The sequence below is a fragment of the Cydia amplana genome, chromosome 12 (genome assembly GCF_948474715.1).
Source record: "Cydia amplana chromosome 12, ilCydAmpl1.1, whole genome shotgun sequence".
NCBI lineage: Eukaryota > Metazoa > Arthropoda > Insecta > Lepidoptera > Tortricidae > Cydia > Cydia amplana.
Genome location: NC_086080.1, coordinates 17,218,040 through 17,232,554, shown reverse-complemented (window position 1 = coordinate 17,232,554; position 14,515 = coordinate 17,218,040). Strand labels below are relative to the sequence as shown.

General features: G+C 38.2%; 1 protein-coding gene across 2 annotated transcripts in view; it reads left to right on the top strand.

Annotated features, from left to right (window-relative positions):
* Nucleotides 1-386: 386 nt before the first annotated feature.
* LOC134653146 (protein real-time) overlaps nt 387-14,515 on the top strand; it is an 86,074-nt gene continuing 71,945 nt past the window's right edge. For both annotated transcript variants that reach the window (XM_063508475.1, XM_063508474.1), the window contains exon 1: nt 387-519. In XM_063508475.1, the coding sequence (XP_063364545.1) occupies nt 457-519 (63 nt within the window). In that variant the 5' untranslated portion in view covers nt 387-456. The remainder of the gene's footprint in view (nt 520-14,515) is intronic.

Here is a 14,515-nt window from a genome sequence, read left to right as displayed (position 1 = left end):
TCAAAAATAAAGGCTATTGTATTGGTTTTCCTTTCCTCGAATGGAATAATCAAGGGATAACGATTATTGGCAAAATTATAGGTATTCAATTTTCAATTAAAAACAAGGTATATATTTGTTTACTAGCAACACTAGCCTGTACTTGTCAAATTGACAATTTTCCATTTGCGGCTAATTTCAGTGCGGTACACTTCAATTGGTTTCGTTTCGATCATAGATGGTAGTATAGAGATAGAATTTTCAAGTTCACCAATCCAGCCATTCTTGTTTCGGTCTCGAGCTCGTCGCGTCCGCTGCGCTTGACGCTCGTTTATTTTGTTATGCGATGTCGGGAGTGAAAGGAGTTCTGTAACGCACGAGTGTTTTCATTAACCGTACTGTTTACTGCATGATTGTGTAAACTGGACTAGACTAATGTCTGTTATTTGTTGAACGAATTATCAAGAAAACATAAACATGGTGCAGGAATTCGTGTCTCCTGTGAGGGTTCACAAGTTCCCATTCGAAATGGTTATGGCTGTAAGTAGTCTTGGTCTATTGTAACTGTATGTCTCTTATATTCCAATTGTTAACACAGAAAACGCGACTTGTGTATTAAATAACAAAGCAAATGTCCATAGAGATGTCTTCCTAAGTATCTTAAAACAGAATGTTGTTGAAACATAGAATAGCTTATTTCTAACTAGAAATCCTTGAAAAACAATTCTTTGAACCCGAAGCAGTATATCTGGTGAAATAAAATGAAGCAGATTGCTATATAAATTACAGGAAACTGTGTTGTTTTGACACATCATTTTTTATCAAAATACACACAAATTGTTGTTATACAGAGGTGTCATTATTACTGAAGTTATAGGTATTATTTGGTATGAGAATTAACCTAGATATAAAACCTGAGTATTGAATAACACTATTAAAATAAACAACTATTCACTCAAAAAGGACTATTAAAACGAATTTATAAGTTTTATAATACAACAAACCTGTTTAGGCATTAAATGTATAAAAACTTGTATAAACACAAATTATATGCAAATAACCATACTGGTTAAACACGCAAGTTAAGGCAGTTAAACAGATAGTTTTAATCAAGTGCCCTTGACCACATTCCTTACCTTCATGATTTACAAATCAGTAATTTGTGAATTTATATAGATACTGAACTGTAAACTAAAATAAATGTCATATACTAAGAAAAAGTGACCCAAGCCTCTGGTGCCCCAGGCTGGAATCGAACCAGCATCCTCTGCTATTGTGGCAGGTGCCTGTTACCTCTCGGCCACCAGAGGACAGCGGCATAGGTCGAATTTTTCCAAGTATATGCACTTCATACTGAAGGCTTATGGCGCCCCTGGCCACCTCTAAGGTAGAACAGTATGGTTTGACCTTCTAACTGGATCATCTCAGGTGATACCGAGTTAGCGAGTTTAGTATATGACATTTATTTCAGTTTATAATTTATATAGTAGTGTGACTACTCGAAATAATAACAAATTAAAATATTTTCTGAAAATAATTTAATCTGTTCTAGTATTATCTATACTGAACTGACTTATTTTTTGAATAGAATATACATAATAGAAATGTTTATTTGCCAGAATATTTTACAATTAGGTTGTAATACAGTTTTAGCATCAGTATTCAGTCGACATAAAACCAACATGCAAAAATGTTTGTAAATGCTAGTTATCTAATAATTCGTTTATGCAAGTCTTTAATCGCTTCATTTTATTTAATTCTTAATCTCCAATTCTAAATTGTATAACTGTGTTGAGTAAGAGTCTGACTGAACTAACTATACTCACAACTTCCTCTTAATTTGTCCATGAGCGTAGAATAGAAACAAATTCTTTAAGATCCTAGTTAGGATGCCAGTTAGGTTGACTGAATTAAGTAAGGAGTGAGTGAATTGCAAAAAAATGTACGTAATTAAGCGCAGTTATAAAGGTGTGATTAAAGACAATTTTTTTATTCGGTAGACTAAAATGACATTTCATAGTATGAAATTACACATGATAGATATTTGCTTAAACTTGTTTTTGGCTAATCTTTACTTTATGGACCGTCGATTTGGAGGGAGTGTTGGGTATGGGGGGGTAGAGGGTGCAAAGGGCTACCCCCCAGTCCAACCCCCATGGCGCGGAACCCCATGGTTATGGAGATATCCATGGTTAAAGTTTGTATGAAATTACTATGAAATAAAGGAGTAATGTCATAGCAGATGTCGAAAGGTGCCGTTTTGTGTAAATTTATATTACCTTTTATACCACACCACCATCCTCAAGGTCACCAAAATCTCAAGGTCACGCAATTTATAATCACCAAAATCTCAAGGTCACCAAAATTTTTGGTCTCCAGAATCTCAAGGTCACCAGAATCTCAAGGTCACCAAAATCTTTGGTCACCAGAATCTCAAGGTCACTTAAAACCGAATCAGAGCACCCCACTATCCACGTGGGCTTGTCTGTCCTACCCCTAGAGAGCAATTCCAAAAACGGAGGCGCGGAGGGAGGGCAGCCCTCGCCCGCCGTGACGGAGCGCGGGAACGAGCGAGGCGAGCGGCTGAGGCTGGTCGCCGAAGGCGACCAGTAAGCCGAAGCTGCAGAGCCGAGTGTAGTGAGCGTGCTTTGTCACGCGAGGGCGGAAGGGCTGCTCTTCCGCAGCGCCGGAGCTACCCAGATCCAACAGCTTCACCGCTGAGGTCGAAGGCTCGCGGAGTAGCCCCGAGGTCAGCGAGCGACCGAGACCAAATAGCGAAGCGCAGGGGGGGGAGGTGGCGAGCGTAGCGAGCCGGCGACGTCCACAAGCGAGCTATGGTCTCGTCAGCTCGCGACCTCAGGGGTGACGAAGCGGGCCTTCGGGCGAAGCGCGCCCCCCCTCACCCCTCACCCCCTCCCCCTTGAAATTATGCTGTATTCCCTTATTTCATAGTAATTCCATACAAACTTTAACCATGGATATCTCCATAACCATGGGGTTCCGCGCCATGGGGTTTGGACTGAGGGTTGCCCTCTCCCCCCCTCCCCCCTCCCCCCCTCCGCACCCCAAAAATCGACGGTCCATAAAGTAAAGATTAACCACCAGGCACAGGCTTATACACCAGAAGAAATCTTGTAGATGTAGATGTAGTGTAGGAACGCCCGGCCGGAAGCAGGCTGGCTGTGAATCGCGTGTCGCGTTCATTCAGCCCTGTTCCCTGAAGTTGGAGCTGCAGGTTACTGTCCCGGCGGCATTCCCATACTATTCTCCTCGAATCTTAATTGAAGTAATCTTGATTGTCTGTCATTTTATCAAATAATATAGACAATAGGAGTGAGTTAAAGATTAACTAGGAAAAGTAAGGAAAATATATGCATAGGATCAGAAACTAAAATTTAAATACAAATTAATTTTATATTCAAACTCAGAATTCGCTAGCTTCAAACGCAATAATTAATTTATCTGCATCATCATGGCATCATCAATTATATTCCAAATGATGATTTGTCACTTTCCAGTTTGTATGTATGGCCAGTAGTGTTGTGAATAACGCTCATTTCGAGGCTTAAAAACTCGAACCCTTAAGACTCTCGAACCTTAACGCCTCAAAGGCGACAAAGACGATTTCTTACATCCATACGCGTAAAATAAATATAATTTTCAAATATAGTCGTGTCTTCAAGACTTACGAGTCTTGAGGGCTCGAGTCTTTAAGCCTAAAAATAAGCGTTATTCACAACACTGATGGCCAGTGATTTATATTATGTGCTAATTAACAAGACAATAAAGAGCCACAGTCAATGATCTTTTTAAAGTACTTATTCATTATTGTTTCAGCAATAAAGGACAGGTATTTAAAGATCTCAGAATTATGCCAATACGACAATAGGTATGATGTATGTATTTTCATAATAATTAAGACGGTCACAGTCACCAATAAATATAAAATAAAGTTTGAAAATTGAATTACACCATTTCACAAATGATTCCAACAAAAATCTAACTTTAATGTAGTATATGTGCTTGTTTACAACAAAATTAGTGGTTGAAAGTAAAGTGATGCTGTGTACATTTGTACAACTAGACATTATGACAGGAAGAAAATATGCAGGAAAATGCTTTATAAATATGTATTGCAATTATTTTAGATGTCATAATTCTACAATAGTAAGACAAACAAAGCATTCATCACCTGAGATAAGTCAGTTATAGTATATAAATAATTAAATGTACAGTTGGCACCTCTGCAAACTCTGGATAGACATTTGTAGCTAATAGTTTGGCTGACTGTACAAAATGCTGCATTTTTCATATATTTACTTCAGTGTTATATTTGTGCATAAATATGTCTAGATTCTAAAATCCTTAATATAGTCTTTATTTAATTACCTAACCTACCTACACCTATGGTCTCCATTCTGACTTAAAATAATAAACAAAAATACCTTCCATTAAAATATTATTTTCATTTATTAAAATCTTTAAATATTCCAATGGAATAGTACCTATTGATGAAGCATTTTTACTGCTTGCAAAAAAAACTGCTTAATATTCAGTTCGTCGAATTGCAATAATTTCACTCGAAAGTCGGCATCCTTGGTCCGGCCAAGCATGCTATATAAAGCTGAATCGTATTTTTATTGTTACCAGAGTAAAAGAAGTAGTTTAGTTTATATTCGCGTGAAAGTACATAATGATGGTTGATAGATGCATTGTACATACGGGCCTAGCCAAGATGAAAATCCTGCATTGACGAATGCCAAACAAAAAGAAGGATTAGTGTAAGGTAAGGCCTGAGTGGACGCTCGAAGCGGAGCGTTCGGCGGGGCGTGCAGCGTGCAGCGTGGCGTCGAGCTCCCTTGGGATTTGAGCAGCGTGCACTAAGGCCGCTCCTATACGCTTGCATTTGTTTAACATGCACGCCGCACGCTCCGCCCCGCTGCACGCCCAACTCGAGCGTCCACTCAGGCCTTACACGTGTTTTCTGACACTATGTGTTAGTAGAACAAGCGCTATAAGCACGGCCATAATACTCATAATGCCTTCAAAGTTTGGATAATTCTAATTGACTTCGAGCAGATAGCAATAATGCCAAAAATATTAGAAGATACACTACTTTTGTACGTTAACTTTGCCTTGCAGTTACGTTACCTACTGAGGTTTAGCAATATCTTTTATGTTCTATTTTGCTGCATTTAAAAATACATATACGTATATACTTGGATCTCGTGTCGCATAAATGTGACAGTGGCCTTTTCTCTAACCTTTTTACGGTTGATATGTATGCCAAAGCAATAAGTACAGACAGCAGAAAAAGTAGCTATCGAACGTGGTTTTCCAAACGGCCTACACACGATCTCATTATCCTATCTATACAGCTATTCGCTAGGTGCACGACTGGTGCTACCCTCATTTTGTCGGCTTTTCTAATACGTTAAATTATTTGGAGTAAAATTAGTTCTGACGGCTGCCGCTATAGCATAAATGTTTGACATTCCATAAGATTACGTGTGTTTGTGACAATCAGCGCCACTTCTCCCTCCACCGACTTGACACCTTGCCGTGGTTGTATTCAGAAAATTTCCGACTCCTCACACGGTTATATAAAAATAGGAATATTGATCCTTTGTCAGGATTGTGGCGGAATTTTAAGAGTTTCAGGGTTTTTACTAACCATTAGAAGCTAGCTAAGTTGGTATTCCACCCGTTAAATTTCTTAGTCCAGTGTGCATTGCGTCTCAATCTCTCACTAAGCAAAATGCGAGACGCAGATACATGTTGGACACATGGAATACCACCCTAAGGTTGGCGTTGGGCAGAAGAAAGGGAAAGAGGTTTCATACGGTAGCCCTACACACGGTTAACTACTTCTGCAGCAGACTGTACCCACTAACAGCCAAGCGAAGGTAAACCAAAGTTGAAAACACGTAGATTTGTAAACACAATGTGACGAAATCTGCGCGTGACCGCGTGTGACCATGGCCGTGCGAGGTGTTTTGCCAGGCATAATAAAACATCATCATCATCATCATCATAACTTAAGAGCTTTGCTCTTGTCGGTGGAGTAATCGCCAATCATTCCTTTCTTGTGCCAGTCTTTTAATTTCCTCATACGATGTATCATTTTTTATTTTATAATAAAACATGGATATGTAATTCAATTCAATTCAATTCTTTATTCGTTCATCACAGGTACATAAATAGATGATAACTTAATATTCTAAGGAACAGCCATGATGTGCCTTTTGTGTAATTGTAAGGTAACATAATTTTTATCCTTATAGCTCATATATTTAACATACATTTGTACAAAATGGTAACCAAATCATCTTACTTATTATTAAAATAACTAACATAACTCCATACAACGCACTTTGAATCCGCTTTCTGACTAAACTCTTAACTCTGCGCCTATACTTTTAGTATAAACCGATCTAGAAAAGTTCTAAAGCTATACATTTTATAATCTATCAAACATGACCTAGATCCGATAACTGCCATAAATGTGTTTATGACGCAATGAAAATACAAATGGCGGGTTCTTAAACTTCTTAATGACTGATTGTTAAATTAAAACTGATTGGTTCAGATAAATGCGGAAGATAGAATGGGGTAAATCGTCAAAAAACCGGTCAAGTGCGAGTCGGACTCGCGCATGGAGGGTTCCGCACCATCAACAAAAAATAGAGCAAAACAAGCAAAAAAAACGGTCACCCATCCAAGTACTGACCCCACCTGTCGTTGCTTAACTTCGGTCAAAAATCACGTTTGTTGTATGGGAGCCCCACTTAAATCTTTATTTTATTCTGTTTTTAGTATTTGTTGTTATAGCGGCAACAGAAATACATCATCTGTGAAAATTTCAACTGTTTAGCTATCCCGGTTCGTGAGATACAGCCTGGTGACAGACGGACGGACGGACGGACGGACAGCGGAGTCTTAGTAATAGGGTCCCGTTTTTACCCTTTGGGTACGGAACCCTAAAAATCACAGCTATGGGGCTATTCATAAATTACGTCATTTCAAATTAGGGGGCGGGTCTAGGGTTGCCAGATCGAAAGGCGCTATTGTCGGGAAAAAATATCATAATTTCGGGATTTTGGGCCTTAAGTCGGGACAAAACCAATCAAATTAAATTAATTGTATTAAAAACAACGATATTTTACATTATTGGCACTACGTCAGCTGCTATGCCCAATCTCGCGTCGAGCACGTCGACGCAGGGGGCCGGTTTTTGAATTTCGATCGCTCGATTTCGGCATGATTTCGGCACTCGAAAATCGGTGGAAAACGGCGAATAGTAGAATTTACATGCCTAGTAGTAGAGATATTACTGAAAGAAATACACGAAATCGAGCGGTCGCTCGCTCGCTCGACGACAGTTCGGAACTTGAAATTATTGTTTTATAACGTGATGCTGTTTTTCGGGACAATTTTCACTTTGTCGGGAATCGGGAACACATGCTAAAAATCGGGAGAATCCCGCCGAATCCCGACCATCTGGCAACCCTAGGCGGGTCTGGACATCGGATGATGGTAGCAAGACGTAGGAGGAAACGGGGTCATTCGAAGCATGATTTTTGGATGATTGGGGGGGGGGGGGGTCAAAAATCGTCAAAAATAGATGACGTAATTTATGAACAGCCCCTATAGATGGGTACAGTCACCTGCATTAATATGTTACTCTTCGAAGACCGCAGAAATAGATTCCAGCGCTGTGTCTGGCCATTCCAAGTAGTTCTTCCGCCATCGCTGGTGGAATCTGCCAGAACCCCGATTCGAGTTTTCGGGCTCAATTTCCGTAGTGATTTATCAACCAACAAACTATTAAATACCAAAGTCAAAGAATTATTAAGAAGAAAGTAATGAAAGTAAAAGAACTATATGGTACTGTACTATAATATTATAAATAAAGATCGAGTGATTTTGCTCATTGACTACTATTTACATAGGACTAAAATAAAAACTGGTAAACACTGCGATTATAATTCCAATCCCCCCTTGACCCTATTGGCTAACAATAGTTACCCATAGACAATCGTCTGTATTACGCAGCGAAACCTAACCCGGCTAAATGGACCATAAACCAACGACAATTTCACTGCCCATAAACGGTGTGGAAATCGTCAGCCGCCATACTCGAGCCACAGTGCAGAAATTTAAAAATTGTGACAGTTTGTTAACACGTTCAAATTATTATTTAGTTACAATTTTTATACTGTATTGATAAAATGGTACAGCCATAAGTTGCCAAGCGGACCCCAAGGTCCCTCTACCCGTGGCAAAATGCCGGGACAACGCGAGGATGATGATGCATGATTGATATTGTAATGGTACAAAATTCGTACTACAAACTTGAATGACGCGCATATGTGGAAGAGCAGAAGGAAAAAGAAGTACTTAAGTACCTATTTAGCTTGAGATTTATCCGCCGAAGTCTGTTCCGCATAATAAGTACCTTTTGATGTTAGAATTATAAAAAAAAGCGGCCAAGTGCGAGTCGGACTCGCCCATGAAGGGTTCCGTATTTAGGGGATTTATGACGTATTAAAAAAAACTACTTACTAGATCTCGTTCAAACCAATTTTCGGTGGAAGTTTGTATGGCAATGTACATCATATATTTTTTTTAGTTTTATCATTCTCTTATTTTAGAAGTTACAGCGGGGGGACACACATTTTACCACTTTGGAAGTGTCTCTCGCGCAAACTATTCAGTTTAGAAAAAAATGATATTAGAAACCTCAATATCATTTTTGAAGACCTATCCATAGATACCCCACACGTATGGGTTTGATGAAAAAAAAAATTTTGAGTTTCAGTTCGAAGTATGGGGAACCCCAAAAATTTATTGTTTTTTTTTTTTCTATTTTTGTGTGAAAATCTTAATGCGGTTCACAGAATACATCTACTTACCAAGTTTCAACAGTATAGTTCTTATAGTTTCGGAGAAAAGTGGCTGTGACATACGGACGGACAGACAGACGGACAGACAGACAGACAGACAGACATGACGAATCTATAAGGGTTCCGTTTTTTGCCATTTGGCTACGGAACCCTAACAACGGGACCCTATTACTAAGACTCCACTGTCCGTCTGTCTGTCTGTCACCGGGCTGTATCTCATGAACCGTGATAGTTAGACAATTGAAATTTTCACAAATGATGTATTTCTGTTGCCGCTATAACAACAAATACTAAAAACTACGGAACCCTCGGAGGGCGAGTCTGATTCGCAATTGTCCGGTTTTTTATTTCCCTTATGGAAAACACACAAAAACAAAGAAGCAATAGTTTTCTGTTAAGTATTACAGTACTGTTCCTAAATTGAGGATAATGGCAGGACGAGTTAAACCTGCCTATCTTCGCACGGTATTACGGACCGGTTATACAAGCTTCGATCACAACCGGTATCAGACCGTGTAACCAACTAATCATTCGTTCAGACCAATTAACCAGAGTAACCTGGCCCCCAAATGTATTACACCTAAATACAATCTGGGTGAACACTTGTACCGGACCAACGTGTAAAACTGTAAATGATAAGCGTTTGGATTTACACTACAGCTGCCAGGACACGTGATAACATAACTTGTTAGTAAACATGGCGGCCATGCCATGGCGTGTCTGTTAGCTCGAATATACCAACCCTATTTCTATGCCCGGTCTTGCGCGATCTTCAAGGCTGACGGGAGATTGCGCAGGATAGAGACAGCGAAAATCGAAATTCCGCTATCCCGATCTCTATCGCTCTTGCATATTCGGAAGATAAAGAGGCATATAGGCAAACGAATGAACGAAGCGTGTACTCTTGTCGGAGGCCAAGGACAAGTTTGGGAAGCTGCGCCGTGGAATTAGTTTATTTATTGACCCACACAAGTTAGGGTTGTTGTTCTACACACGGAGCGAGTGAAAGGTCAAAAGGATGTCATTTAAATTAGTAATTGTGTCCTTAATACCTTAATCATACCTAATTTTTACTATCGTTGGATTTGCTAAGAAAAATAAGCCTCTTTTAAAACTGAAATAGCCATGAAGGTATTTGCACAAACATATGAGGCCATTTCGTGACACTTTAATCTCACTGTTATTTTTATGTATGTCTATTGTCTGTGTTTTGTGTGTTTACGAATAAAAACATTATATTATATTAAGCTCATGTTCAGCTATTAAGCTATTAAGATAGGTAAATACCAACATGTTAAAGATAAAGATACAAGAAAAGAAGAAAGCAGTATAGAGATGTTATAAATATTGTACAAAGTTGTCCTTCATGCTTTGCCTTTCGGCGTACAAAATATAGTAAACCTATCTATAATAAATTTAACCTATGGGCATTCCTTAACATTAAAATATAATTTTAACAATAATTACTACTAATAGGTAGACATTGGACTTAAAAACTAATATCATTAATAAAATCATTGACAATATAATAACATTTTTCCAATAATAATTTCGTCGTTAAATGTCGCTTAAACAAGTTAATACTACTATTCCTAATTTCCATTAAATTTTAAATTTTTTAAAATCCGAATTGATCAATTCGAATTGATTCAATTCAGATTGACGCGTCAATCCGATTGAATCAATTGGAATTAACGCATCAATCCTCAATTCGGATTAAATCAATTCTCAATCTAGATTGACCATTGATCGTTGGCACTTTAAAACGATATCTGAGATTTCCAAAGGTTCCGTAACATGTTTCCGACGGCAATACAGACTGAGTTTTCTTCTTTTTGGACATTTATGGGACATTTCTTAAAATTAACCGATTGCGTTCAAAATCGATATCTGAGGTGCCCAAAGGTTTCGAAACATGTTTCTGACGGTAATAACGAGAAATGACCTTTTTTGGGACATTTTAGGACGTTTCTAGAAATTAACCGATTGACAAGGATTGAAGACCGAATGTCTTATCTCTACTGGACTCAAACTGGACACCACCAGAACAATAAAAGGATTAGAATCATGCTATCTCCTTCGCACTCGTACGTTCTTAGAACGCATCTTGTTATCAGCAGGGTGGCGTAATGCAGATAGTAAAGTAAGTACGCGGCTAAAGTGTAGAATCTAAATATTGCCGTTGAAACCATGTTTTGCACCTCAGATATAGATTTTGAATGCAAGCAGTCACTTTCGAAGAATGTCTCTAAAATGTCCCAAAACAGGACACCTTTCAATATTGCAGTTGAAAAGATGTTTAGAAACCTCTGGTTACCTCAGATATCGATTTTAAACGCAATCGGGTAATTTCTAGAAATGTCCCAAAAAAGGACATCTCAATATTTCCCTCGGAAACAAGTTTCAAAACCTTTGGGCACCTCAGATATCGATTTTGAACGCTATCGGTTAATTTCAAGGAAAGTCCCGAAAATGTTCCAAAAACGACATCCTTCATTCATATTGCCGTTGGAAACATGTTTCGGAACCTTTGGTAAACTCAGACACCGCTTTTGAACGCATTTGGTCAGTTTCGAAAAATGGCCTGATTGAGAAGATTGAAATCTTCAATCAGTAGATTTAGAATTAGTTTCGTCAATCGTCAATTCGAATTGATCGGTCAATCCTCAATCATCAATCGTCAATTCGAATTGATTTTTTGCCAACACTGATACCAAGTATACTCTTTCTCAGCAGGGCAGTATTAGCAATTTAATTGTGAATTCTATTATTATCCCGTTCTCTTAATGAGGCACACACTGAGTTTTGCCTCTGAAATAGGTCAGGGTTATTTCTAACAAATAAATTAAATATGTGTTGTATGCCTATCATATCATACTACGCTATACTACGTTTTTAACGCCCTGCCAGTTGAAATAAAAATATTGGAGGGGAATCGCTTTAAATTAAAATAAAAAAAACTGGTTAATTGAAAATGTATTTTACAACCTAAATGAGTTTTTTCTGGAATCACCTGTTTGTTAAGTATAAGTTAGTCAGTAAGCTAGTATAGTTAGTAGTTTTAAGATCATATTGTATGCTCGAAATGGGCAACTGTTGATTCGATATCTCATGTTTATGACATCTTATGTACACAGTTTACAATTAATAAATACTTTACGATCCTGTGAAAGACTTCAGACAGAATCCTGGCTAAGAAAGCGTCGCGCGTCGTTCGTACATATAAGGAATTCGCAACGTGAATCGTGACCTCAAATTGCGTCTGGCCTGATAAGGAAGTCGGCAATTCAAAAGAAATAAATTAAACATTTTTTTGCTGCGACATACGAGTACGCAGTATGGGGCATGAGATGAAGACAGAAATTCCCGTGTACTTAATATAACGACAATGTGACTTATTTGATTACCATTGTGGTGTCTCCTCAGTCATTGTTATAGTTGAGCTTACTTTCATACAAAGAGTCCATTCATCATCACCATCAATCATGTGAAGCGCAATAGGCAATACATCTCCTACATTGCGCTAACGGAGTTACGAATGTAGGTTGTAATTCTAATAAATATAACTTATACAACCCCTTGTAAACTCTAATCAGACTTCGGTCGACAGGCACAACACCCGCCTGGAGAGAGTACTCTTTATTGGCCCTCCCTCATCCATTATTATTTCAGCCGAAAAGTACACCGCTAGTCAGCCTATTCAAGAAGGATCTTTACAACGACTGATCGGGTGCTGCCGTCGCCCCGTCTCCTGCATGTTCGACCGATGACGGTCCATCTAGTTGGGAGCCTGTAGCAAAATGTCCGGTACCGTGTAGTACCTAAACCCAAGTTGAGAAACGTTACAGCCGCATTTGCTGCCATAACGATGGAATTCGGTGTTTACGTCTGGCATTGCAACACCGTTACGTTGGAATCTATTTACTGGACTTGCTATAATTAAGTACAACTCGTTGAGTCTGAGTACTGTAACGTGCACACTGTTAACTGACAATTGGTAAACCTTATTGTAAAGACATTAAGGTCTCAATTAAGAGTTTTTTGCTTATAGCTTGTAATGGAACCGTGATGTCCACTCCACAGCAATCGTTTGTTTTAGGTATTCCAACTTTTTCATGTCACAATAACATAATATTCCTACCGAACAATTTTCTCACGTTAAAATCTTAAAACTTCCTTAGGTATATCAACATAGACTAACTAAAAAAAGCGGCCAAGTGCGAGTCGGACTCGCCCATGAAGGGTTCCGTATTTAGGCGATTTATGACGTATTAAAAAATAACTACTTACTAGATCTCGTTCAAACCAATTTTCGGTGGAAGTTTACATGGTAATGTACATCATATATTTTTTTTAGTTTTATTATTCTCTTATTTTAGAAGTTACAGGGGGGGGGGGGACACATTTTACCACTTTGGAAGTGTCTCTCGCGCAAACTATTCAGTTTAGAAAAAAATAATATTATAAACCTCAATATCATTTTTGAAGACCTATCCATAGATACCCCACACGTATGGGTTTGATGAAAAAAAAATTTTTGAGTTTCAGTTCTAAGTATAGGGAACCCCCAATATGTATTGTTTTTTTTTCTATTTTTGTGTGAAAATCTTAATGCGGTTCACAGAATACATCTACTTACCAAGTTTCAACAGTATAGTTCTTATAGTTTCGGAGAAAAGTGGCTGTGACATACGGACGGACAGACAGACAGACAGACGGACATGACGAATCTATAAGGGTTCCGTTTTTTGCCATTTGGCTACGGAACCCTAAAAACCAGAAATTAGAAAAAGAACTCACATTTCCTTTTTTCATAGGGTCTTAAATGTATTTAAATACAGAAAAAAATACGAATGTCTCTAATTCTAAATCCCATACCATTCTGTCCACCAGCATTTAGAGGGCCAGTAATATATTGCTAAAGTATTTCATGCTGCGGTGAGCCCAGCAATATTTCTAGCCTAAAAGGGTCTTTTTACAACCAAGCCTAACAAGGCAAAAGCCTCACAAAGTCGTTGACCCATACGTCCAAATTTGTGAAATCCCAAAAAGGAACATTCACGTGAATTTAAACTTTAACAGCAAGCCATAAAGTTCAGGATAACACAAAGCAGAGGTTATAATAGGTCTTTATGAAGCGGACGGAGGTAATCGGTCATGGCAAGTGAAAAATACACGCTTCCTACCAATTCTATCTGAAACTGCATCTAAAAATGAATCTTGAGTGTTACGAAATACGCTGCAATTTGCTTTGCAGCTCTCTAAATCGCCAAATTGATTAGAATACCAACACAAAGACAACGATATCGAACGTCCGTTTGGAAATGATTAGCGATTTCGAAAGTTCTAATCTATGTCCTATTTTGATTTCGCAGAAACTTAATGATTAATGATCAATAAATAACCAAATGCAGTTAATAGTGTTTTTTTTGAAATTTGAACCTTATCAGTGAAACAAGAAAGTGGTTATTCGCAGTGAAAATAAAATCATCTCGATTTTATTCCGGTCCAAATTATTCAAATACATAGTTTCGGTCGGGAATAATTCGTAAGAGAAAAATTTTAATGAGAAAAACTTATTCTTAATCAAATAAATTTAACCATGAACCGGAATAAATCTTGCTTTGTAA